The sequence below is a fragment of the Pieris brassicae genome, chromosome 2 (genome assembly GCF_905147105.1).
Source record: "Pieris brassicae chromosome 2, ilPieBrab1.1, whole genome shotgun sequence".
Taxonomy (NCBI): domain Eukaryota; kingdom Metazoa; phylum Arthropoda; class Insecta; order Lepidoptera; family Pieridae; genus Pieris; species Pieris brassicae.
In genome coordinates this window covers 8,801,740-8,826,297 of record NC_059666.1, presented here as the reverse complement: position 1 = coordinate 8,826,297, position 24,558 = coordinate 8,801,740, and the positions used below count along the sequence as shown (strand labels likewise).

The following is a 24,558-nucleotide window of genomic DNA, read 5'->3' as shown; positions in this document are numbered from 1 at the left end:
TTGCGATACCTACACGATTGGCGGCTTTACACTTGCGATTATCGCTTCATGGTCCCTTCAAACCAAGCTTAGTGTGAGAATTTTTTATAGACAAACGTCGCTTTGCCATGGAAACATTTTTTTAGTTTAAAAATAACTATCTACTATAATAAAAAATAGTGGTTGATAGGGTTATAAAATAATAAAATCTTTTTTTTTTGTTTAAAAAATAAAAAAAAAATCTTATCTTATCACTTAGGGGTTTGAAATATACATAGTAGCCGATTCTCATTACTAAATATGCATAAAAAATGTTATAAGAATCGATCGAGTCGTTTCGGAGGAGTATTGGAAGAGAGATAGAAATTATTCAGAAAATTTATCACAACTCTGTCAAAGATTTTTGAGAAATGTCTTCTAATATTTTTTTGTTATTGAAGAGATGTGGAGAATGTTTAAACAATATTTACAATTCAAAATGTTTTTAAAAATTTTAAAAAATTTTTTTTTATATTATTTTATTTATTTGTTAAAGATACAAAGTTACAATGTATCATAAAACTCTAATAATTTTGTTATTTAATCAGACAAAAGTTCAAAAGAATCAGTAAACTAAATAGGAAAGAATCTCAAATATAAGAAATTCTTACTAAAAGATCCTTAGAGCGAGACCAAGTTTTAAATTGAAGTGAATTGTGACAGTGTATAGCCGTCAATCGCTGAGCTATTAGCGACCACCCGCACCCAAACGGCCACGTCTAACGTGTCGACAACACATCCGCGACACAGTTAAAAATTTAATTGTTTTATGGGATTTAAATTCAACAATATTATAAGCTTTCATATCGCAAGTGATATTGTGAAAAAATGTTTACTTCACCAGCATAACTCTTTCGCCTGCCAATTTTAAATTTATATTTTGAGAGATTTATGTATATTAATTCGGCAAGTTTAAATCCTATAAAACTTGGTATAAGACGCAAACAAAGCTAGTGTTGTCTTCACTTCAATAGAGTCAATACAATCATCACAACTAAGTGTGGCACGCACAACAATTAACAAAACTAGAGACCCATAGAAGGAAGGTGGTCGCCGAAGTCAGCCCCGCTCTCCCCTCCTTGTCCCGCCTTTAGTAGTTTAGGTCCTTTTATGCCCACATTGCATGGTTTTCCCCTTCGCTACCACCGCAGTTATCAACCCTCTTGAAAAAACTAGCCTAAGCGGTTTTTACCGCGCAAACTTGTGTTCCAAAAGCAGGCGACCGATTTTTTTTCACGCGAATGATGTCAAAGACTTGATTTATCAATTGAAATTAGTTTTAGTTGTGTTTGTGTGCCTTTTCTGCGTTAAATCGCGGGTAAAGAGGCCAGTGCAGTTTTTTAACGAATGTTTTTCTCTGCGGCAGCTCTAGACCGAGTATGAAAGCAAAAGTTTGTTCCCCTTTCAAGACAGCGGCAAAAATACTTCTCCTCTCGCCTGTGATATTTCTGTGCGCTGCGTAGTACCAGTAAGCGACACCGCACGTTATATTGTGTTGTCCTAAACGCGGGCGTATATAAAACAACTCCTGAGCAATAAATGTATAACGAATACGTAGTAAATTAGAGATGAATATTGTTTAAGTGTTGTTTTACAACGTCGTTATTTCAAAAGGGTTGATCGTTGGATAGTACTCGGTTCCGAGATGCATGCTTTTCGATTTTCTCCTTTTTTTCTTAAACATTTTGGCGATCTATTCGGATTGGAATTCGATTTGTTTAACTTAGTTTATATCGCTGAAATCAAAGCTCCAGTTGGGGGTTGTAAGCATAATGTTTGCTTTGTTTGTTTTCCATAATTTGTTCGGGATTTCGAAATGAACTTTTTGTTTGTCCTTAGTGCATGCGTAGACAGTGAGCACAGTGCCTTGCACTCGGTTGTGGTGATTCAGTAGATTTTCAGTAGTTTGATTTGCAATTACATTTTTCTAAATTTTTATACATATGCATTTTTTAAAGTGCATGAAACGTCGTATGTTGGGATAACGGACATTGCTTAAAGCTTTCAATATTAGTATTCGAAGCGACGCCGTACTCCAGCATACGTCCAGTGGCCTGGGTGTGGGTGAAGCACGACATAGACTTGCGACTAATCCATGCGATTCGCAATTTTCAGCTCGACAGTCGCACACCCGTCGGAGCTGCCGCCGTCGCCTCACCAGTGGGAATGACGCGAGTCTAAGCGTGGCTTCGACAAGCGACGCGCCCTTTACACCGACGCACGATAATTCACTGGTTTAGCCTTAAGCGCAATACTTGCTGTAGCCAATTGTTAAACAGATTTCATAAAACTCACGGCGAAATTGACTACAACGAGTGTTGCGATATGTCGGCTATCGAAACGTTAACGTTAGAAACGTTTAAACTAGCGTCGATAGTGATAGTGAATATAGTTTATGCATGTTTTTGTCACGGATGTACAATTTGTAACACCAATCAATGTTAGCTTTCATTGTATGTATATCAATGGATAGAATTAGAATTCATAATTTCAAGTGACTATTATACGCATTTTGTATTTAGACTGAAGGCAAACACAGACCTCGGGATTAAATGTTTGTAAATATAACTAAGGATCGTAGTGATATAATAAAGACATGCATAGAATGAATACGACGGAATAGTGGAAGCGCGCGCGCGTAAACATATTACCAAATATATTTTCCTGACATTACGTATTAGATGTAGCGATCGTGTACGTTGGTAGATTAGGGTTTGACGTCTTGTGGTGTGAGAGAAATGGGTAAAGGATTGTTTGAATGACTTCGTGCGTATTCAGCCTATATCGGATATTGCAAAGCTGTAGGCCATGCTTTTTAGAATGTTATCATCTTTAGAGTTATGGGTCGTCTCCGATTGGAATGGTACGGTCCATTTGGTGGAATAACCAAATTTCGTTTGGAAATTCTCCGGCGACTCCGATCGGAAATAGAAAAATTGTTAGCCGATTTGATAGGTTTTTGGTGTGTGCCTGATTGATTTGTGAAAGTTGCGAGCAATACATATATTGAAATATATTCGTTGTTGATTAAAATGACGTTGTAACGATTTCTTTACTTAATTCTTTATTCTCTCATTGTATGTAACATCGACTGACATTTTGAGTAGTTTAGAATTTAGGTGTAATTGACTTTATTTACGATTTATACTGATTGAAATTTAAAATTTGGTTGATGGTAGGTAGTAATTTACATAACAGATTTTCATCGTGATGAAAATTCGTAACTACCCTTCGACTGTACGTGACCTTTTGTAATTATTTTCAAGCATTTATTAATAGTAGTATATAATTATACTAATGTGTGTTAGTGTGCGTCGATGTTTGTGTATTTAATTGGCCAACACTGTAATCGTATTAAGTATTCAAAATTAATCTTCTAGACTACACACATGTTTTGCTCGGTACATGACCTTGAAAGCGTATCGTGTCGAACATATGTGTAGTCACTTGTGTTTGTGTAGTCTAGTATCTCGATATTATATGTAATGGAGTCCCAAGAAATCATTCGTAGCCTTAATTGTAGTTCAAAACTATATAAAAGATTTAAAAGTAACTAAATTGTAAATAATCTCGTAGTTTTAGTATGGAATGGGAAACTGGAAACCAATAGGTTGGCTGGCTTTCTGTATCGACACACGTGATAACAGACCTTATGGCTTTGTGAATTAGATCTCAAATTGAATTGTGTGTTTGTACAGGGTTACGTCTAGATGGTACAAAAACAGCCGGTCTACAATACTATTAGTACACGTGAGTTCTATGTAGAGATTCAAACTTAAACTATATGTAGTTAAAATGATTTTAATTCGTTTGTTTGTTACGCACGTGTACGTAATAGTGTACGCTAGATAGCGGCCACACCTTGCCTTACAGATAACTGTTACTGTGATCCTAATACAGCCTCCAAGCTGCCGCGTGCGCGTACATATTCGTAGTATACGTATGTTCGTAGCTCGCTTCAATCCGATTGCGGAAGATTTCTTCGGAAGCGTCTGACTCAATCGAGAACAAATACAATTACCTGATAGATTTATTGATTATTGCTGTAAATAGAATTCGAATTGAACGCTTCTTAATATGTACATAATTCGTTTCCAGACTGTTAGAGATCTCGTATGTTGTTTTAAGTAATTTTCCATTTAGCACACAAGGTGATTTAGTTTAGACAATTAGTTTTGGTCAGTCATTTTTTTTAGGTTTAAGCGTTGACGCTATCGAGGCAGAGTGTGTAAATATTAGCAAATAATATTAGTTTATACATTTACAAACTGCCTCTGCACGTATTCTGCGTATTAGCTAAGGTAACTTTTAAATAGAAAAATGACAAAAAAAATAAACGAAGAGATTTTTACAAATTTAAGAATTTCTTTGTCGGACGCAGTAAGTTTATAAAGTTATTGTCTTTTGTTAACATAGCTTTTACACATTAAGAAAACACTTTTTAAACTGATTGAAGCTATGTATTATTATTATTATTATAAACTTATAATTATTTGCATAATTTTTTTCCGACGTTTCGCGTGCTTTCCAGCGTGTGTGGTCACGGTGACGGTGATTTTAAAATGATGTAAATAATTATTAGTTTATAATAATAATAATAACACATAGCTTCAATTCGTTTAAAAAGTGTCTTCTTATAAAGTTATGTTCACTTACCAGTCTTGTAAATATAGGTACTCCTGCACTGATAGTCGTGTTTAAGTTGCTCTTATTTAGACGTATTCAAAATGGCTGTACTTGTATTCGTACCGGGACGAAAGCAGTTAACATGAGCGTAAAGTTATGTACGAGTGGTGTTAGCTTATTGAAAAGCTTCAATTACAAGTATTTGTGGTATCACAAACTTAAAAAAAACGAAGAAACATAAGTTCGCTACTCAAACGATTTTGCGTTACTTTGGCCGATGTCTCGATTAACAGCTTACCGCAAGAACCCTTTATAAAGAGTGTCCTAGCATAGGATAGAGCGAAAATAGTAAAGTAACGTTCACCTATAACATGAGATAGTAATTCTTTTTTGTGATTTAGTTAATGACAGGTCGATTGTAAATATATTTGTACTACTGTCGATTTAGTTGCATTTTACCATTGTTGCGAACTGCCAAAACTATTGTATTTTTTTTAGCATTTTACCGGACGACACGGATAATAGCATGGTCTCACTTGTACTATTGTTTTAACCGACTCCAAAAAAAGGAAGGTTATCAATTCGCTGTTTGATTGACTTAATGGGACATGTGTTCGCAGCCAGCGTCATCGAATTTGTTTGGATTATGTATGTGGATTAACAAAAAAAAAACTCTATATCTAAATGTTAAAGAAATTCTAGACAAATTCGATTTTTCTTAAGGCTGTGCGTTTTCGAAACCCAGATGTTTAGTAAATGTATAAATTAGATTTCGGGTACTCATGTGCTTTTGTAAACGTAGATTTGATGTAAATGATGCGAATGGAAATGATAAGTGAGGGTTTGTAGTTATCTGTGTAGGCGGTAGCGTAGCGGGGCCCGGTTGCTCCATCGTCGGGGCCCCTTTCTAACAATAAAACTATTGCATAATTCGATATTCTTTTATTTATATACCTCAATATGTACAAACAAAAACTTGGGAGGATGGGATTATATAACATTAGTTATAATTCACACGTTGTATCAACGCACGCACGAGCCATCTGTCATTGAGTGGCCATGGGCCATATCTTAATTTAACATGACATGCTCACCTGCTCGTTTGTCCCGTTCTATTAAAAACAATTGAAAGACATAAAGAGACGAATGGGTTCGAATGTTATTGCCTATATTATACTGGCGCCAAGTGTTGACTTTGAACTTAAAGTATTATAAATCCCAATGGTATACAGAACTCTGGAGAGGTTCTGGTTCAGTTACTTGAAGATAAAAAGTCAAAGTTGAAACATGAGGATCAGACCGAACGCAATGGATTCCCTCTGCCATCTAGTGGTTAATACTTGACGGTAAAAGTGTGTTCTATTGAGACAAAACAGTATTGTAGCTCTTCAATCATTCACACTCAGTGTTTAAATATATATTAGATTAATAGTAACTCTATAATAAATAATTGACATTGTTGGCATTTTTCATAAACAGTCTTGGTCATCAATGGGAGCTTGAGTCTCTCCGCATGTCTGGGGTGGCAATTTTCTCTGTAAAACGTGTTTTATAACATAAAATTTTCCCTAGGTATTTTATAAGTATATATACAGAAGATGGGACAGATCAGCAAACTTACATAGTCTTTTATGGTTTTTCTGAAGCTCTCAGCTTCTTGTTTCTTCTTTCTTTTTAGGAAACCGCCCTGAAAAATAAGAATACATTAAATAGACAAATATATGAGAACCAAGTAATCATTTTTTAATTACAAACGATAAAGACAACCAACATTTACCTACTAGAAATAGGAAAATTTATTGGAAAATTCAATTGTCGGTTTTAGTATTTTTTTTTTCACTTATAAATAAGTTAAGAAGTGTCCCACCTTACCTGTACCTTTTTCCACAAATATTTGAAATATGATCACAATTAACCAAATCGATCCAGACATTCTCGAGTTTTATAAGAGATAAGCAAACATCAAATAATTTATATGTTTAGAGAATAATGCAATAACTGAATTGTAATGATTGTTATTAATAATTTACGTTTAATATTATAAAACTCGATTACGAATTTATTTATTTTAGTAGATGTTTCCTTTATAAAGCCAACTAACCTAACAGTTTGTTTTGCTGAAAAACAAACCCCGGAACACAGGTTATGCAGGTGCCGTACTAAGTTAATTTTATTTAGCTCTAATAAGCGTCTTACCTTATAAAGTACATATATTATAATTGCGATCAAGAGGAGACCGACTAAAACAGCCACAACTATGATCCACGTTGCTACGATGTCGCAGTTATAACGGAGAGTGTTAGTGATACTGAAAATAAAAAATAACAATTAAGATTTGGTCTACTTAACACAAAAAATATCTCAAAGGCAACTCCGCGCTGGTATTCTGTTACAGTCGTTCGTCTTACGTAACAGAGTACCAACGCAGGTGTATGCCGCTTTTTTTGTGTTGTGGTGTGTTTGTTAGAAGAGCGGTGATGCCATCATGATCATGTCAAATCTACTTACGAGTGACGTATACACGTATATAATACAATTTTTATATCAAACAAAATTATTGTAAGCTGAACAATTACAGAATTCCTTTTTTAAATGCAATCATAGTTCATTTTCGTGGATCGTGTTGCTCGTATCGCTCGTTCATCGGAACCAGAACCGGTGATACAATAGGGCAATTCATTTTGGATATTGGTACGCAGAAAGTGAAAAATCTTAGATTTTTCTTACCTAAAAGACTTCTTCTCTTTTCCAAGCGCTAATGTTATCTTCGAATTTAATTTAATATCTTGTTTTTGTATAATATTATCTGTAAATGGGGAATATTGATTCATTATTATAATACCTCTAACCTTATTATATACATATAAAATAATTTTAATCATTTTAAGCAGGAATCTGAACAGATACATTACAAAATAATCAATACGAGAAGGGTCCTGAAAATACTTTGATTTTTTAAATTAAAGTGACACTAGTAAACTTAAAATTACTTAAAATAGGTATCAACACATTTACTAATTAAAATACACAGACAATTCGATAGAATATAAATAAATAAAATAAAATGTTTTTTTATGGAATATAAGATACAGGTATCACTTATTTCACGTCATTAAATTTGTATCGCAGACACCCTACTCATCGGCAAAGGAGACAGAGGGTGTAGGCAGAGAGAAAAAGCCAGGGTAAAAAACACTTATTTTATAACAAATATCGCAAATTAATTATAAGTAGCCTGTCTAGCACTAGTCCCAGGCTCTTTTACATAGATAATCGTTAACTTTATAGTAACCTTAAAAATTATGAAAATGCAGAGATAAAAGAGCCTCTGGGATTTTGTTAAAAATGTGTCCCTGTTCCCAAAAAGAATTACTAACTTTAGATAGTCTAGTACGCGGAAATTGCAGCTTACGTTTGTTCTGAGTATTAACATTATGCTTACGTTCTATTCTAGTAAACTTATCACTATTTATCTATGCATAATATTTTCATAAATATATAGCCATTATATGGGATTGTTACGAAGCTTTTTTACCAAGATTACATACATCTAACATATGACATACATCTAAGATATTTTGTCAGATAAAATAACTAAGAGGCGCATCACAGCGGCTTCGTGTATTAAAATGGCAATTAATATAATAATTACCTAATTTTTTGGGTAGCGCAAAAATACTGACATAAACACTGACTACATCGTTTATACGTAGTTCGGGAATACTGCACGATGCATGTGTGATATCTTCATCAATACTGCAGTTTGATAAAGACATTTCAGTTTTTACCTAGAAACATAAAACTTGTTCTATTATATCTAATACCTCGTGACATATAACATAAAAACAGACACATAGGTATACCGCATGCTTTCTAATTTTATGAGACCGGAGGCAAACGAGGCACTATATAATGAGCTAACCGCCGTCTATAGACACCTGCTACGGGGGGAGGGAGCTTTGAAGGATGGTAAGCTCTTAATTTAAAGGACTTTAAGGTCTTGTCGTTTCGGAAATACCGCTGCTGATCCCACAAAGAAGTGGTTCGTGGCAAGAAGTGCCTTAAAAAGCGGTCGACGTGAAAAGGATCGAACTTTAACCTGATCGATGTAGCTTTATAAATGCTTCTCCAGCTTAATAATGATAAACTAAAAAGATCTCACCATGACATATATTTCGATTATACCCGTGTATTCTATTTTTGATAGTTGCACTTTACAGCCAATGCCTATCCAGCGGGTAGGTCCCGTGTTACTTATCTGTAAAAAAAGTGTACTAGAAATAACAAGTTACAAATAATCAATATCCATTTCTTTTTCGCAATAGCATTGTGTGAAAAAATAAAGTAGACAAATTTAACCGACTTCCGAACAGCTATCAATAACCTGCGTAAAATTTGTGGACAAACATACGTTGTGAAACTTGCACACAGGTTTGGAAGCCTATATTATAGATTTACAACAATATCATATATATAGAGGATCAAGAACAAGCTGGGAAAGTCTAACTTTTTCCAAACAATAGGATCGTTTAATCGTTTATCGCTATTTACATAGTTATCATAACAAAAAGTTGTTAATAATAAATTTAGAAAGTTCATGCATTGGTAATTCGAATTCTGGCTTATAAATTATTAAAATTAAATATTAATTAATTAATGATTATATTAAAGATAATAATGCAATATATATTTTCGTTTTTTACGATTCATTGGTAGTACGTGGGTAATACTGATAATGTTTAGAACGGGCCAGTAAGAAACATTACTTTAAAAAAAAATTATTTTCAATTTTAGAACTCTTTGGTAACCTAATGTAGTATATTGCATTCATTTGTCATTTGTTTTTATGAATTGGCGGCAAATCTAAAACTCTTTTTACACGTGAAAATGAACCTAACGCGAGAAAATTTTCGGTTAATTATATTATGACTTTCGTTGTGGGCTTACTCAACAACAAAGCTACGGTAGGCTGCGATTAGCATTTCTTACTGAAACCCCATCTCGTGTTACTATTAACAATTGGTTTAACGAGTTTAAGCATGTAAATAGCAATCTCAATGATGATCTGCGTGAGGGACGTCCTTTAACAGCGACTACTGAAGATAACATCAGTGTTGTACGACGCATGATAGAGGAAGATAAGAGAGTGACCTATCAGCAGATATGAGCAAGCCTAGGCAGCAGGTATGAGTCAAGTTCAAAAAATATTACACGAACATTTAGGCGTCAGGAACCTTTATACCAGATGGATTCCCCATACTTTAACCGACGATCAGAAACGAATCAGAAACGAATATTCACCTTTGCATCGAAGGTGAATATTTGACTATTGCAGGTGTCGAGATAATAAGTCATCCGTCATACAATCCTGACCTGGCGCCCTGCGACTTTCATTTATACTCGAGAACTAAAGTTAAAATTCGAGGTATTCGCTTTACGAGCCCTGAAGATGCGGTGAAAGCGTACGAAAATGCTTTATCAGTGGTTCCATCGACTGCGACTCGATGTGATGCGATTACTTCGAATTACTTCGAAAAACAATAAAAGTATTGGCAACTTGCTACATTAAGCCGTTTTTCATTTTCTAAACATTTTCAGTGTTACCTAGGTATATACCTACACCGCGCGACTAGGAAATGTACATTAATAAAAATGTCTCAAGGCTATATTCAATTATATTTCAATAACTATTCGAGCTTTGAAGGCGGCACTACAATTTTGTAACTGTAATACAAATATTTACATACCTTGTAAACGTGTTCCAAACGCTTCCCGGCTTCCACGTCTCGTAAAGTGACGTTAACTACTTCTTCAGAGTTCGATGTCCTGGATAAAGTAACCAATCATATTCAAATATTATCTATTAATCATTGGATTAATCTGCTATTATCGCAATCGATTTTAAATCGCTTCCCTTTTTTAGAAGACGGGGCAAAGGTCTGTCCCTGTTTTAAAAAGATCACCTGATATAAGTGATACCACCGACCATGGACACTCAATGCAACGGCATCGTTGCCGGCTCTATATATTGGTACGCTCTCTTCTTGAAGGACTCTCGTCGAATCGAATTGGGTGGGTTGGACTGCAGCGGGTAGCTAGTATCGCATAGTGGTGGTGGTAAATAATGCCTATAATAACGCTCGGATGACGGACGTCTTAATTCAAATTCAATTTTAAAATCATTTTCATCACGTGACATATTAAAGTGATTAATAGTAAATTACTAATAACAACAAAAATATGAAATAAGAGCACGCACTTACATTCTCGTGGAAACAACACGCAAATACATAGTCGATATAACTAACATCGCATACACGAATTCAAAGCCAGACAGTCATCAAGTATCACGAGTATGACGCCGAGTACCGGCTTTAGAAAACCAAACCGATTTGATAATGTTGAGGTTTATATGCGATGGTTGAATTGGCTTACTAGCTTGCAATACATTTTAGGATCGAATATTGCATTAATTTTTCACGTCTTTCTACTTAAATATATATTCACCAAAAAGAAAATTAATAATAAGTGTCATCTAGTACAATGTATAAACCTCACCCTTCTATGCTTACACCATCGGTAACAGTTTGAACAATGAAAATTTCTTCATAATGTTTCCTTGTGCCATTAGATTGCTTTTCACAATAGTCATAGATTTCATAATCGATTACAATCGATTTGTCTGCGTTTGTCAAAGTACTAGTTTCCAGAGTTATGTCACCAGTATTCTAAAAAATAATAAGCGATACTCGCGACATCTGTTTTTTTTAACAGGAGTCAAACGGAGGCCACATTGGAGATATAGGGAATTTGAAACACTTTTCGCTTTTTCATAAAAAAGAAATGACACTTAGTACAAAGAGAATCTTGGACAGGTTAACATGCTTATTACTATTGTGGTTATCTCTCTTACCCAAGTCGCTGCAGGTCCCAAACTTGCCCTTGGTTTGCAAGTCAAGACCTCCGTACCTATTTCCCGAACACAATCCTCAGGAGTCTTTAACACTAATACAGGACCCACGCGCAAAACAAGACAGGACGTGTACGCAGTTTCGCCATCATTTCTCACAGATATCGATATTGTTTCATTGGCCGATGAACCTGATATGTATGGACGACTGAAAGAATATTAATAATAATCAATGGCGCTAGAACCGTTTTAGGTCTGGGCCTCAGATTTCTGTATCTGTTTCATAATCATTTTGTTAATCGAATTGGCAAATAGGTGAACAGGTCGACTTTTTAAGTCTATGACAAGCCGGTTTCCTTCACCGTTCGAGCTAATATTAAATGCGCACATAGAAAAAGCATCCATTAGTGCAAAGTCGGGGATCGAACCTACGACCTCAGGGATGAGAGTAGCACGCTGAAGCCACTAGGCCAATGCTGCTTCTGAAAGAATACTGTACTATGAAAATAATTGTGATGCTGGAATGTACGATGCCCAAGAGTATGTCTTCTTATTACAACCTTACAATTGTAGAACCCTTAGAACTCCGTGGACTGCGAAGCGCATACCCAACCCAATATCCGCATACGGACGCAAAAATGTCAGCAAAAATATGTCTTATTTCGGCTATATGAGAACTTGGATCACAAAGGGCAACACAGAGGGCAAAAGATCACGTGGCCGTTTGCCAACATGATAAACCTATTAAGTGAAAAACTCAACGTCCTTCACTTAATAGTCCTGTGTCCTTGCTGATCACGTCGCCCAGAAATTATACAGAAAGAAGACAGAGAGACAGATGTTCTTTTATCTATCTGCAATCAGCCTCTTGGATTTTATGAAATGATGGCAATTCGGTAACGCAAATCTAATAATTTTATATTTCCCTCCATTATTCGTAAACTATTAGACTGCAGCAAGTTTCGCCCTTTTCAGCCGAGAGGCCCGAAGCGAGGGGGACAAGACAATGAAACATTTCGGGTTTACCACGGCGCACAGTTTATATTTTGCAGTGTTTTGTTTTGTAGCCGCCGCAGGATTTCGATATTACAGCGGCTTGCTGACCTCCAGAGCCATAGGACCATATTGGTTTTATTACAGTTTGTAAATGAGAAGTTTATTTTCAAGACTGAGATACTTTTCTATCTAATAGCCAGTTCATGCTACGAAACAGATGTTTAAATAAGAAAATATTTACAAAGAAGTTCAACGAGAAAACCTACTGCTCATCTATTGACTCTTGTCAACATAAGAGCCGTGAACAGTAGTACAACTGTATAAAGTCTATATATCCAAATTTTTATCGAATTCGCCATGGTTAACACCAAACCTAGTTAATAAATTAAGTTAAGACAACTTGGTTTACTTACGCTATAACAGTTGCCAAGCTAGCTTTAAGGTTCGGATTACAAATCCCCTCACAATCCACCGCTGACACAGAGCCGAAGAGAGTCAAAATACTTGACTCACTCAGCATTACTTGAGATGGTCTGAACTCCGTCTGCTGTGATGGCGTCGTAACTAAGCTGGCTGATATTTTATAGGAAATCTCTTGGTTGTAATATCCTCCCTAAAAGCATTACTACTTTAAAGTAAGAAATAAATTATACAGAAATTGCGAGAAAATTGATCATATTATTTATAGGTAAGGTAAAAAAATAAATTAATTAACTTAACTGTAATTAGGTAAACAATTAAAATTATATATAATTATTATTATTACTTTTTTTCTACTAAGTATAAGTATTATTACATTATTTTTCATTTTTTGCGAATGAGCTAGCAAACTAGCTGCTTCGATCTCTGGCAATATGGCCAGCGCTGTGGAACAGTCTGCTCCTCAGCATAATGCTGAGCCAAGGCCAATTACAACCACAGCACACACACTTAAAACGAACCTTGTTCTTTAAAAAAAAGAATCATTATCTCTCATTCCCTTTATTCATGATTGTTTTTTTGTGTATTTCTGCGTGTGCGCTTTTGTTAGTGTTTGTTATTGTCATGTTTATATCTAAGAATTTCCAAAAATATTCATTTAAATTTTCAAAGATCTATAATTGAATTAATGAAAACTAACACATGTTTTCCTCACGAGGTTTGTCTTCATCGTACGAACAAGTTACAATTTATTGCATATATAGATAGAAAATTCCTTTGGTACACGACGTGATCTGGGATAGAGTACAGTTCCAATCAGTTTAAAAAATGATAAAATTTCTTATGCGTTGTGAGGTTTTAATATTATTATTATACGTCATTAATATATTATTATTTCTGGCACATTTCGATTTCTTCAATTATTACGGGTTAATGAAAATCACTCACAATTGGCGTTGATACTTTGACAGTCTTTACAATGACTCTTGGTTTTGTTTCCAATGCTTCAAAGAAAATTATCTTTCCATCCGAATTAGCATCTGCTAATTTTGCACTAGGATGAATCAGTTCTATTGTTACTGATATATCTGTAAATAAAGAAAACAGCATAATCGTTTATTCTTACACCCTTACACATATCACTCATGCTTTAGTTATATTTTGTTTGTTTAGTTATAATCGACCCTTATTCGCACTCCTCTACTGCTTCATCTAAAAATAAATTAAAACAACTGTTAATGTCCTAATCCTTGTATCTTTCTTCTTTATTATAACTACAGGTATGTTTGTCGTTGTCCGGATTAAGAAATTTTGTGCCGTCATGTTTTGTTTTGTTTTGCTTTGCTCTGTATCAGATTTTTTATTAGCGAAACTTTTTGTGGATACATCCAATGTGTTTATTTTATGTCTTATTTTTAACTTTTTTTGTATAGATGTATCTGTTTTGTTTCCAAATAAATAAATATATGTAGTCAGTTCTTTGTATATTTTCTGGTCGTGATGGAAAGCTAGTGACCTGTTACCACAGGATTTCAATAATTTCATAGGCACCCGCCTCTCACAGAGATGGAACTGAACTGGAATGAATATTGCGAAGTAGAAAATAAACTTTATTATTATTCTAACCATGGTTACAGACAAGCCCGTAATTTGTTGAAGTAACCCATTGCAAGAATGTAAGTGAATATTTGTGTTTATATTCAAATAAACAAACGAACTAAATTCACAACATTCAAACTTCTTAATCGGATATAAACGCGAATGCATTATAATGTCTCAAATTTTGGTCTATGATTAAATAGTGTAATAAATTAGCGTGGTTACTAAATTTAATTAAGTTTTAAGGCCGGAAACGCACTCGCGAGCTCTGGCATTGAGTGTCCATCAGATGGACATGTGTTTGACCTCATTCTATAAATAAATAAATTTCAAATACTTTATTACTTATTTTTAATTTGCATTATCTTCGTGTATCTAATTAAACGGCGTCTACTAAGTCAAGTTATTTTTATATTAAAATACATTTGAATTTCGTGAATATCTAAACATTAAGTTTTCCAGATTTTTTAGATTTCAGCCGGTTTTATTTCCGTTTGGGACACTGGTTATTTCTAAAATGTTCGAATGCAGTTAAGTTTTATTTGAAAATGAAAGAATGTTTGTTTCGCGTTTCGCTAGTTCCATTGTTTGGAGTGAATGGGGTGGTGTAATAAAATTCCACCTGTATGGTCCTAAATTCAGCAGATACCTGAATTTGTTTACTTTTATATACAAATGAATTACGTCTTATATATTAGTAGTAGCTTATTTAAAACGACGCACTAGTTGTGCAATTTAACCCCAAGAAGAAACAAGTTTGCGCGTTTTCCGCTAAAAAACTCCCTTTGTCGCTTCTCCTCTCTCTGAAGACACTCTCCTTAAAGCCTCAACTAGCTTCGGAATACTGGGCGTTGACATATTGAATGACATTTCGCGGTCATTTGTAAGGGAAGGTTAAATTAGCCTCCAAAAAGCTTGGTGTGGTCAGCAAGGCGAGACGGTACTTCACTCCGGGCCACCACTTGCTATTCTGTAAAGCGCAAATTCGGCACCAGCTGAAGTATTCGACTTAGGGTCCTTAAAGAAAAGAACGTACCAATTCTTGAAAGGCCAGCAACGCGCTTGCGAGTCTTCTGGCAATATGCGTGTCCATGGGCGGCGGTATCATTTAACATCAGGTCCGCCTCCTGCCCGTTTGCCTCTTATTAAATAAAGAAAAGTTGTTATACTTACTAGCTTCACAATTCTTCAAGCTTGTTGGATACTGAATTTCCAATCCAGAGCTAAATTCAAACGCTGTCTTGTTTTGACGTTTCTATAAGGATATAATTAAGAAGATTATCTTTTGCACACATATATACATTGACCTAAGCGTGATATTCAAATCCCGGCTGTGCACCAATTGATTTTTCTTTCTATAAGCGAAAGAAACACTGACATGTCTTTATAAAAATATTAAAGGAACAGACCTTGAGACCCATTTTAAAGAAATGAACACGCATACAAAAATTTATAAAGTAGAATAAACTAAATATAAATACCCTCGCTCAGTACAAGTCAGGAGGTCACAAGACCACAGAACTGATTTTCATTGAGACCATAGTAACGTATAAATAAAGTTATTATGTAATAAGAAAGTATAACAGAATTCACAGGGTACAGTACAGATACCGGCAAACATCTTGAACAAATGTCCTTGTCTGCGCAGAAGCGATTTTTGGGTATCACTGGGACGGCGGGCGGCGGGAGAGTGACGCGTCCATCGCGTGATTGCTAAATCAGTTGACGTTTGTGTCCCGCGCTGTGTACGATGCGCCAACTTTCCCCCACTCCCTTGTTTAATGCTCAAGAAGTTTGCCGGTATCTGTGCAACAAAACGTGATCCCACCGATCTAACTACAGCCGAAAGAGATATTCTTTATTTTTTACTATAAAGGTCCTATTGTATATTCCGTAAAAGCGCAGGGAGGGTTTTCAAAATTTCGTTTTACTGTACTTAAGCCTCCCTCTGAAAGTCGCCGTCACAAAAACAATAGAAATGACTATGATATAGTGGTTCTAGCGCCACTAGATTATTATTACATACCTGTAGATTGGGAAAAGTCGCGAACAACGTAACAGTAATAGCTGGTATGCCCCGAAGTATTGCCACTTTATTACTCTCAGGTGCACCAATGGCTAGTCCTAAATTAATAACATCCTTTTATTAATCTTAAAATTGGTATATCATAATGGTTTATGAATTAGTCATTTATGTTCTTCATGATATTTAACAAAAATATTTTTTTAAGAAATATTCGAGTAGCTTTTTTAATTCTAACTTCGAGTTAACCTATAAAATTTAAATAATTCCTTGATTCACCTGTCCAAATAATTAAGGGACGATCTCGAATAAAAAAAATTATGAGGCATTTGTAATCTGTATTCTAGTTTTGTCAAAGGTTCTATGTTCTAGAATAATGTGTGATTTATGTCAGTTCCTATAGATACTTAGTTAGTTAGACTAGTTGGTTTTTTTCTATATGTGTATGTATTGTTTTTTATGTATGTAAATGTAGATATTTGACGCATTGGTGACGCGTAATGGCAACTATTTTTTTTATTTGTTTTTTGTATATTTAAATATATAATAATAATACGCTAATAATTATAAATACATACTTATATTTACATAAGATATACCTTTACACCCATTATCTGAAAGGTTGTCCATCGCCGTGAGACTCCAGCCAAAAGTATTAAAACCAGCCGGTTGTATTCGCTGAAACCATTTTCGACCCGCTATCAAACCTGCGCCTGAGTACAAGTACACTACACCCTTGTCGCTTTCATAAGGAGCACTTATAGCCACTTCTGAAAAATAAATAATGTAATAATCATTTTTAATTCGATTTATTTAAAGTTTGATACATATAAGTTTTAACATCCTCACTGAACTAAAGCAACTTGTGCTTAGATCATTACTTTTGATCTTGATATATACCCTACAGGCTTAATGTGTGTGAATTGCGTATTTTCTATATGTAATGTGATTAAGATGTTTTAACATATTTAGCGTACATTTTTATAATAATATAATTTTAATAATAAAATTTCACAAGAAGAAGGATGCAACTTTAAAAATCAATTGACGTAGACCACGAACATATCGAGCACTTACATCTGGACGCTGTTTTAGATATTTAAGAAGGCAGTTTTGTATCAAACTATATCTTTCATATTACCTAAAGAATGACGGTGACAAATTTAATAAAATTTACTTAAAGTGATAATTCTATCCACGTTCCAGATCGAGGTGAGCACTACTAATAAAATTTTAAGCCGGACCCCTCACGATATTTTCCTTCACCATTCGAGCGAATATTATAATGCGCACATAGATAGTCTATTGTTGCACAGCCGGGGATCCTACCTAAGACCTCAAAGATGAGAGTCACGCCTATAGAAGTTTTAGTTAAACCTAGTACTAATGTAAAATAATATAATAATCAAAGGAAATATAAAGTGTTATATAATATCTATCTATATATATATATATATATATATATATATATATATAGATAATATACTCTCCTTACCGTCCAGACCGTCGCCATCCATGTCACCAACACTAATTATTGCAGCGCCGAAATATCCACCATTTTCTGTTCCCGTCACTCTTCTTTTTAGCGATAATATCTGCGGAATCACATCTACACATATAATACATTTTCGAAACGGCTTGATCGTTTATTATGATTTTACTTGTATTCGCTAGGTCTGAGAATAGATTGTGAACTATTTTCATAAATGTTAAATATCGGAGAAATGGTTTAATTTTTCTTTAATAATAGCGATATTTCTGCTGCAACAATCTTTATGTACCAAATCAACGTAACCGGTCAGCTAGTATAACAAAGTGAATGTTAATCAAATTATTTTAATTGGGATTCGTGAATTATATGGCACACCAAATATGTAGTAGTGTGTAAATCGTGTGAATACCAATAAACTGTTTGGATTCTACTGATATTATTAATTATAAACATTTTGAACTACTAATCGATATAAATTGTAAAAGCCATACAATCCAGTAGAAAAGGGTACATCAATGTAAATGGCATGGACATATACATTATACAATATATATTTAAGTTATCTATTTTAATTATGTTACTAACGTTGGTATCATAATTCTGTAAATACAAGTACACCGCGCCTATATCAAAACCGGAGCCTTCATTAAACGTAGGTGCGCCCACAAGGAGGCTTGGGCGGGAGCCGCCCAGATTTGCCGCAGTCATCACAGCGCCGTACTTTGACCCAACCTCGCCATCAGACAGTTCATGTTGTAACGCATATCCAAGATATTGTCTTCTACCGTAGAAAAGTATCTGTAATGGATTTTTAAGAGTATAAAAGAAAACGAGAAGAGACTAAACTTTGAAATAGACAAACACGTCTGAATTTTTACTGAAAAAGAATTATGAAACTTACCTTTCTAACTTACAGTAATCGTAGCCCTGATACTTAATTATTAAACGCAACCATCTAATATTAAAATCATTATCAGAACAGCTTATTTAAAAAAGCTTTTGTAAAATATAACCTCTTATCTCTTACATGTAGAACAAAATTTTGAACTTAAAATTGATAAGATTTTACCCCCGGTTAAGGAGGTTACTACCTGTTCAAAATCTCTTTTAGAAATATTATCGAACTAGTACATATTCGCGATATACCGCCTTCACCTTATAAATTAGTCGTGCGTAAATAACGAATAAAAAACGTATACCTTGTACCAAATTTCATAAAAAATATCGGTTAAGTCAGAGCGTAACAGACTAATGTTTTATAATATATAAGGATTAAATATGAGATTAATGATATACTTTTCCCTGTCCATAATCGCCAAACGTAGTGCTGATGACATAGGAAACGTTGTCGGACAGGAAATTGCCAGTTATTACACTATAACCTGAAATTAAATTTATAAAAAAATATTTAATCTTTAAAATTAGAATACATTTTTAACGAAATATTTTTTTTGTATATTGTGCAAGCAGCAGCTTATGCGTTACTTCAAATATGTATAAAGTACTTACCGAAACCTGGATATTTTTGCTTATTATGGATGAATTCTGGATATATTAGTGTATCAAAACTGTGTGGGTTCCATAATACGGCGCCACCTAAAAACAAATTTGCTCTGAGGAGACGGTAACAACTATCATGAAGATGACTATGAGATCCGAGATTGTCATTTTTATTTCTGAGAGTCAGTCATATTTCAATGCATTAAAATAAACTCCTAAGTTCTTTTATTAGAGATTATAAGCAACTTCCAAAGGAAATAGAAAATTACTTAATAGTGGGAAAGTCTGATCAGCCTAGTTGCCTATTAGATTGACAATTAATCATGAAATAGATACAGAAAGGTCCCGACCTAAAAACGTTGTAGCGCCTCTGATTAACTTTTTATTTATTATAATTTAACTGGCACTTGGCTTCACAAAGAAATGTATAGTTTTGTTTACCATCTTGACTCCCAGGACTGCCCATTAATATCTTCGAGTTTGACTCAATGCTCCATCCGAATGTGGTAATGTCTGCGTCTGTAATTAAAGCAGGTTTTATAATCAGGACATGGCAGGTATTCGGCTAATCAAATGTATAAAAAGAATACATAGGCCCAGCATATGAACACGTTCGTAGGTACAAACATATTGGACACATTCGACATAAGTGATATTCTTCATATTTAGCGCTTAGCCTTGATAGTGAAAATATGGTTTGTTGAACAAAATAAAAATATATCCCATAGACGAAACTAATATATTATAAATTTAAATAAATAAAAATTACTTGTAAGTTTACATTATACAGATACAATAATTCAGCCTCATTTATTCCTTAAAATATTCTTACATCTTTACAAAAGATACACAAACTTAAAATTTTATACAGAAGTATTTTCCCAAAAACTTTTTACACAGTATAGGCCTCCTATAATTGGCTCCATCTATCTCTACCTTGAGCATTTTCCCCCAATCAACCCCGCCAACTTCTGAGCTCGTCGAATATAAAGGTCTTGTATTATCACGCAGTCATTTAAAAATCATGCGTGTAAGGATGAAGGCTTACACTCAAAAACCAAACAACACTAACTTGTCTAAATAATAACGATTGAATTGAAACGGATAATAAATCCGGAAAACGGAGAACGATGTATGATCCGTTCACGAATTGAGGTCAGGGATTTCCATATCAATGTTATCAAAATCTATGTAGTTTTTACTATTTATGGAGTAGATTGAAATTGTTTGTATAGTTATCTAATTATTAGAAGCGCTTACTAAATGTTCCCAATATTCCTTGGTCAAGTGTCGGCAACAAATAAACCTCATTTGGCGTTTTTCCTAAATAACATTCTGATGTTTTATATATTTTATCTGAAAAAAAAATAAGACTTTCATATACAATAAATTGAGAATTCAATTATATTTAGATCAATTTCATTTTAAAATGCCATTTTTCATTTGCCATGAAATCCATGGCTATAACGCAGATATTTTTTAACTGAGTTCAATCTATTTAATCTTTTATAAAAAATAAAAATCAGCGAATCACAGTAACTAGCGTTCATCACATGGCATCACTATCATCATTAGCTACAGGAAACACAACAAAAACAAATACTCACATATGTCATATAGGCTTCTTGGGGCACATGTCTGAAACATAAATATTGTAAATCCCTTTGCAAAGTTTTTGATGTAGCTAAAGGAAATACGGTTAGTATTTCCTTTTTTGAAACTGTTTAGTATCAACACTCATTTATACCACCCACCACATGTGGAGTACATTGTATATTTAATAAATAATCACACTGCCAAAAAGTTCGCGAGCGTTTAATAAATTAGGCTTCGTACACTATTGCTTGATAAATTCCATAAGTATTGTTACAATATCTTTATAGATAGGATCTAAGTTAAAACGCAATTGTTATCAGAGAGTTAAAGCTCTTTTTTTAAAACTTGGCGATGATTTCACACCAATGTGCGTCGAATATGAATACTTATGAAATAGAGTGTTACTGCGGACATATCTTGTACTAAAACAAATCGAAATAGAAATAAGCCGCCGTGGTTGAGTCGGCCTGAAGAACATTATTTTAGATGCTACAATTTCGGTTCCCTTGCTATTGATAACTGACAAAACTATGAATTTAGCAATATGACATATGCACTTACTATAAAATAGGAATTAGTGGAGCTGACTGTGGCTCCAAGCCAATAATCTTGCGTTAAGTTTTGGCTGTCATCTGTGAACATTAAGTTAATGAGTTAATCTGTATTATAAAACAAATTAGATGTTTAAACAAAAATACATAATTCAAATAAACATTTTTGAAGTGAAACTTCTTTATCAGCGTTGGAAACAAATTTAGCGTCAAATTTTTCGGTTACGCGCCATCTTTTTCTTGTTCAAACCACGGTTGAATCGAAGAGATTCGAAGCCATTAATAACACAAATATATAATAACGATAACAATGATAGTAATGATTATATTACAATCAATGAAATTCTTTAATAATCTTAGTAGTAATAAGGTAAAATGAAATAATTGTATTATTTATATTCATACTTCATTCATTTTTCGAAAAATAAGGTCATAAAGAAGTTTCACTTCTTACGTGTGTAGTAGTACACGCACTCATTTTTAATTAAGTAGTGTAATGCAGTGGAAACTGTCACTTGTTTTGATGAGCTGCGAAATTGTTCATAAAACAATGCCATTAATATTTAAACGTATTTATGGAATGTATTTCCACTACACTCCAAGATATAATAAAAATCTTCGTAAAGTATTTGATTCATCAAACATTGTTTTAAGATGTTATAACCAAAATGAGCTTAAGGAAATACTAACATTGTGGCGTATCGATAAACTGTATCTCCTTAATATTCCCAGAATCAATGTCAATATAAAATACTTTTCCTACATTGTTCGCCCTTGGTGCGCCGACAATTAACCTGAAACGAACCACTCATGTAAAAGCTTTTCTACTATTTCATAGCTATGAACAAAAGCGATATTTGTATTTTCAATATATTTCTTAATAATTTATGTTATAATACATGTGATAATTAATAATGCAAGCAACTTTAAGACATTTTACGTACCGTCTGTGTTGATCCTGGTAGGTTGTACTATATCCAAACAAAGCTTGCTTTCTCAATCCAAGGGTTTCAGTGGAAATAACTGTCATACTGGGCTCATGGTAATATCCAAGAGCAGGCATACATATCGTCACCAACAGCACTATAAAGGCTGGAGAGATCAGATAATATGATTATTACGATTACATCAACACTTACAAAAACCCGAAGGATTTATAATATGGAGATTTTTAAGATCCGTAAAATGCTAATAAATAAATACCACTATGAGGTTAAATAATTAATCTCAAATACATATTTATTTATTTATTTATACGTTCTAAAACAATGTGTATGCCAAAAAAAATACAAGAAGATATGAAATCACAAATTTCACACACATACACATCAATTCTATTAGAACATAACTAATTTATGAAAGGAGAAAATTTAGACAAACTGAAAATTAATAATAAAAAAAACTAAAAAGACAAAATAACAATAATAACCTAAACTAAATGAAAACTTAAACCTCATTCAGCGCATGATAAACAAGGTTATGGTAACTTGGCAGAGTGTTGTAAAACACATCAATATTTTAACACATATATAATAAATAATCGGTGACAACATGAACCTAATTAAAGCTATTATAAATAATTTCAAAAGATCACTTACATTTCATGACCCTGTTAGTTACTTCAATAATAATATCAGACTAAAATTACAAACCGTAAGAAATGAATATTTATTTGACGCTTAGAATAAACAAAATTACATTTATCCTTAACTATTTATAGATATTACGTAGTAACTGTAATAATAAAATATATATAATATATCTTCTAGGCTTCTAGGTTACAGGTATAGAGAGTTTTAGCTAATATTGAGTTCTTTATGTTCCCGTTTTTTTAATAAGACTGAGATAGCACGTAGCTATTTAGGACGCTCGGTTCGTAAACGGCTATATCCATACTCGTTCGTTCGTTTCAGACTGTTGACCTCCACTACTGGACGAGGATATTGATATTTTCCACCTCACCAAAGAGGATATGAGGAAATATTTAAAGAGGCGGGACTTTGAATTTGTTTAGCAGTAACAATCTAGTTTTGTTTTAAATCTTAAGTATTAAGTGTCGTTTGTTTCATGTTAGTTTTCTTCCGTTTTTTCGTCTATTTATGTACTTTCTTGTTTTGTGTTTCATATATATGTTTGTCAATGTAATCTGTTTTGGCTTTGTTTTATAATATGGATGTTAGCTGTAAGATTACTAATAAATAAATATCGTGAGAAGATTCTTAATTTTTTGCCGAAATGTATAAATTGTAGACTCGACTGCTATTTTTTGAAACGATCTTCAATATGTTCAAGTTCAAGTAAGTTTTGAAGATGTCTAAATTTCAAGATAAGTTTGTTTTAGAGAATTACCTAATTTCTCAGGTATTTAAAAGACTTATTTAATAAATATTCAAATTTAATTGCGGTACATCGATTACTTTTTCAAATGATCCGAGTATTCCTAATAATGGGCACAATGATCAGATGGTTTCATCAACGAAACAGAACCAATTTAAGAGTACGACCAACCAGGCTCCAGAAGATAAACCACTCTTTATATGGAAATTGTATTCGTTTTTACAACAAACTCCCCAGGGAAATTAAAGAATTATCACTAAATAAATTCAAAGCTATCGTTAAACGTAAATTAATCAATAAAGCTTTTATAAATTTGACGAATATTTAAATGATCCTAATCCTTGGGATTGATTTGCTCCAGTTCAAACAATTTGTAAGACTCAAAACTTTGCGATTAAAAGAGTGGCGGAAAGTTTCTTGCCAGTTATTCTTGCTTGCTCTACGCCCTTGACTTGCGAACTGGTAGTAAATGTAAAAATTAATTAAACTT

At 33.7% G+C, this 24,558-nt stretch overlaps 2 protein-coding genes across 2 annotated transcripts in view; one reads left to right on the top strand and one right to left on the bottom strand.

The window, feature by feature from the left end:
- The window catches only part of LOC123717552 (serine/threonine-protein kinase NLK-like), a 101,291-nt gene extending 96,762 nt beyond the window's left edge, over positions 1–4,529 (top strand). The window contains 2 exon segments of the mRNA XM_045673610.1: positions 2,134–2,162; positions 2,165–4,529. Coding sequence (XP_045529566.1) covers positions 2,134–2,162; positions 2,165–2,199 — 64 coding nt within the window. The 3' untranslated portion in view covers positions 2,200–4,529.
- Positions 4,530–5,577: 1,048 nt separating this feature from the next.
- Positions 5,578–23,417, bottom strand: LOC123717546 (integrin alpha-5-like). The gene is made up of 25 exons (XM_045673597.1): positions 23,330–23,417; positions 22,676–22,823; positions 22,422–22,525; positions 21,742–21,812; positions 21,192–21,222; positions 20,845–20,940; positions 20,026–20,103; positions 19,594–19,680; positions 19,381–19,466; positions 18,670–18,882; positions 18,088–18,187; positions 17,192–17,362; positions 16,596–16,693; positions 15,743–15,824; positions 13,919–14,058; positions 12,964–13,163; positions 11,558–11,762; positions 11,203–11,372; positions 10,392–10,470; positions 8,807–8,902; positions 8,297–8,432; positions 7,372–7,450; positions 6,841–6,952; positions 6,266–6,331; positions 5,578–6,179 (listed from the first exon to the last, which is right to left on the bottom strand). The coding sequence occupies exons 1-25, from the start codon at positions 23,334–23,336 to the stop codon at positions 6,114–6,116; spliced, it is 2,721 nt and encodes a 906-aa protein (XP_045529553.1). The 5' UTR covers positions 23,337–23,417; the 3' UTR covers positions 5,578–6,113.
- Between the last annotated feature and the right edge of the window lie 1,141 nt (positions 23,418–24,558).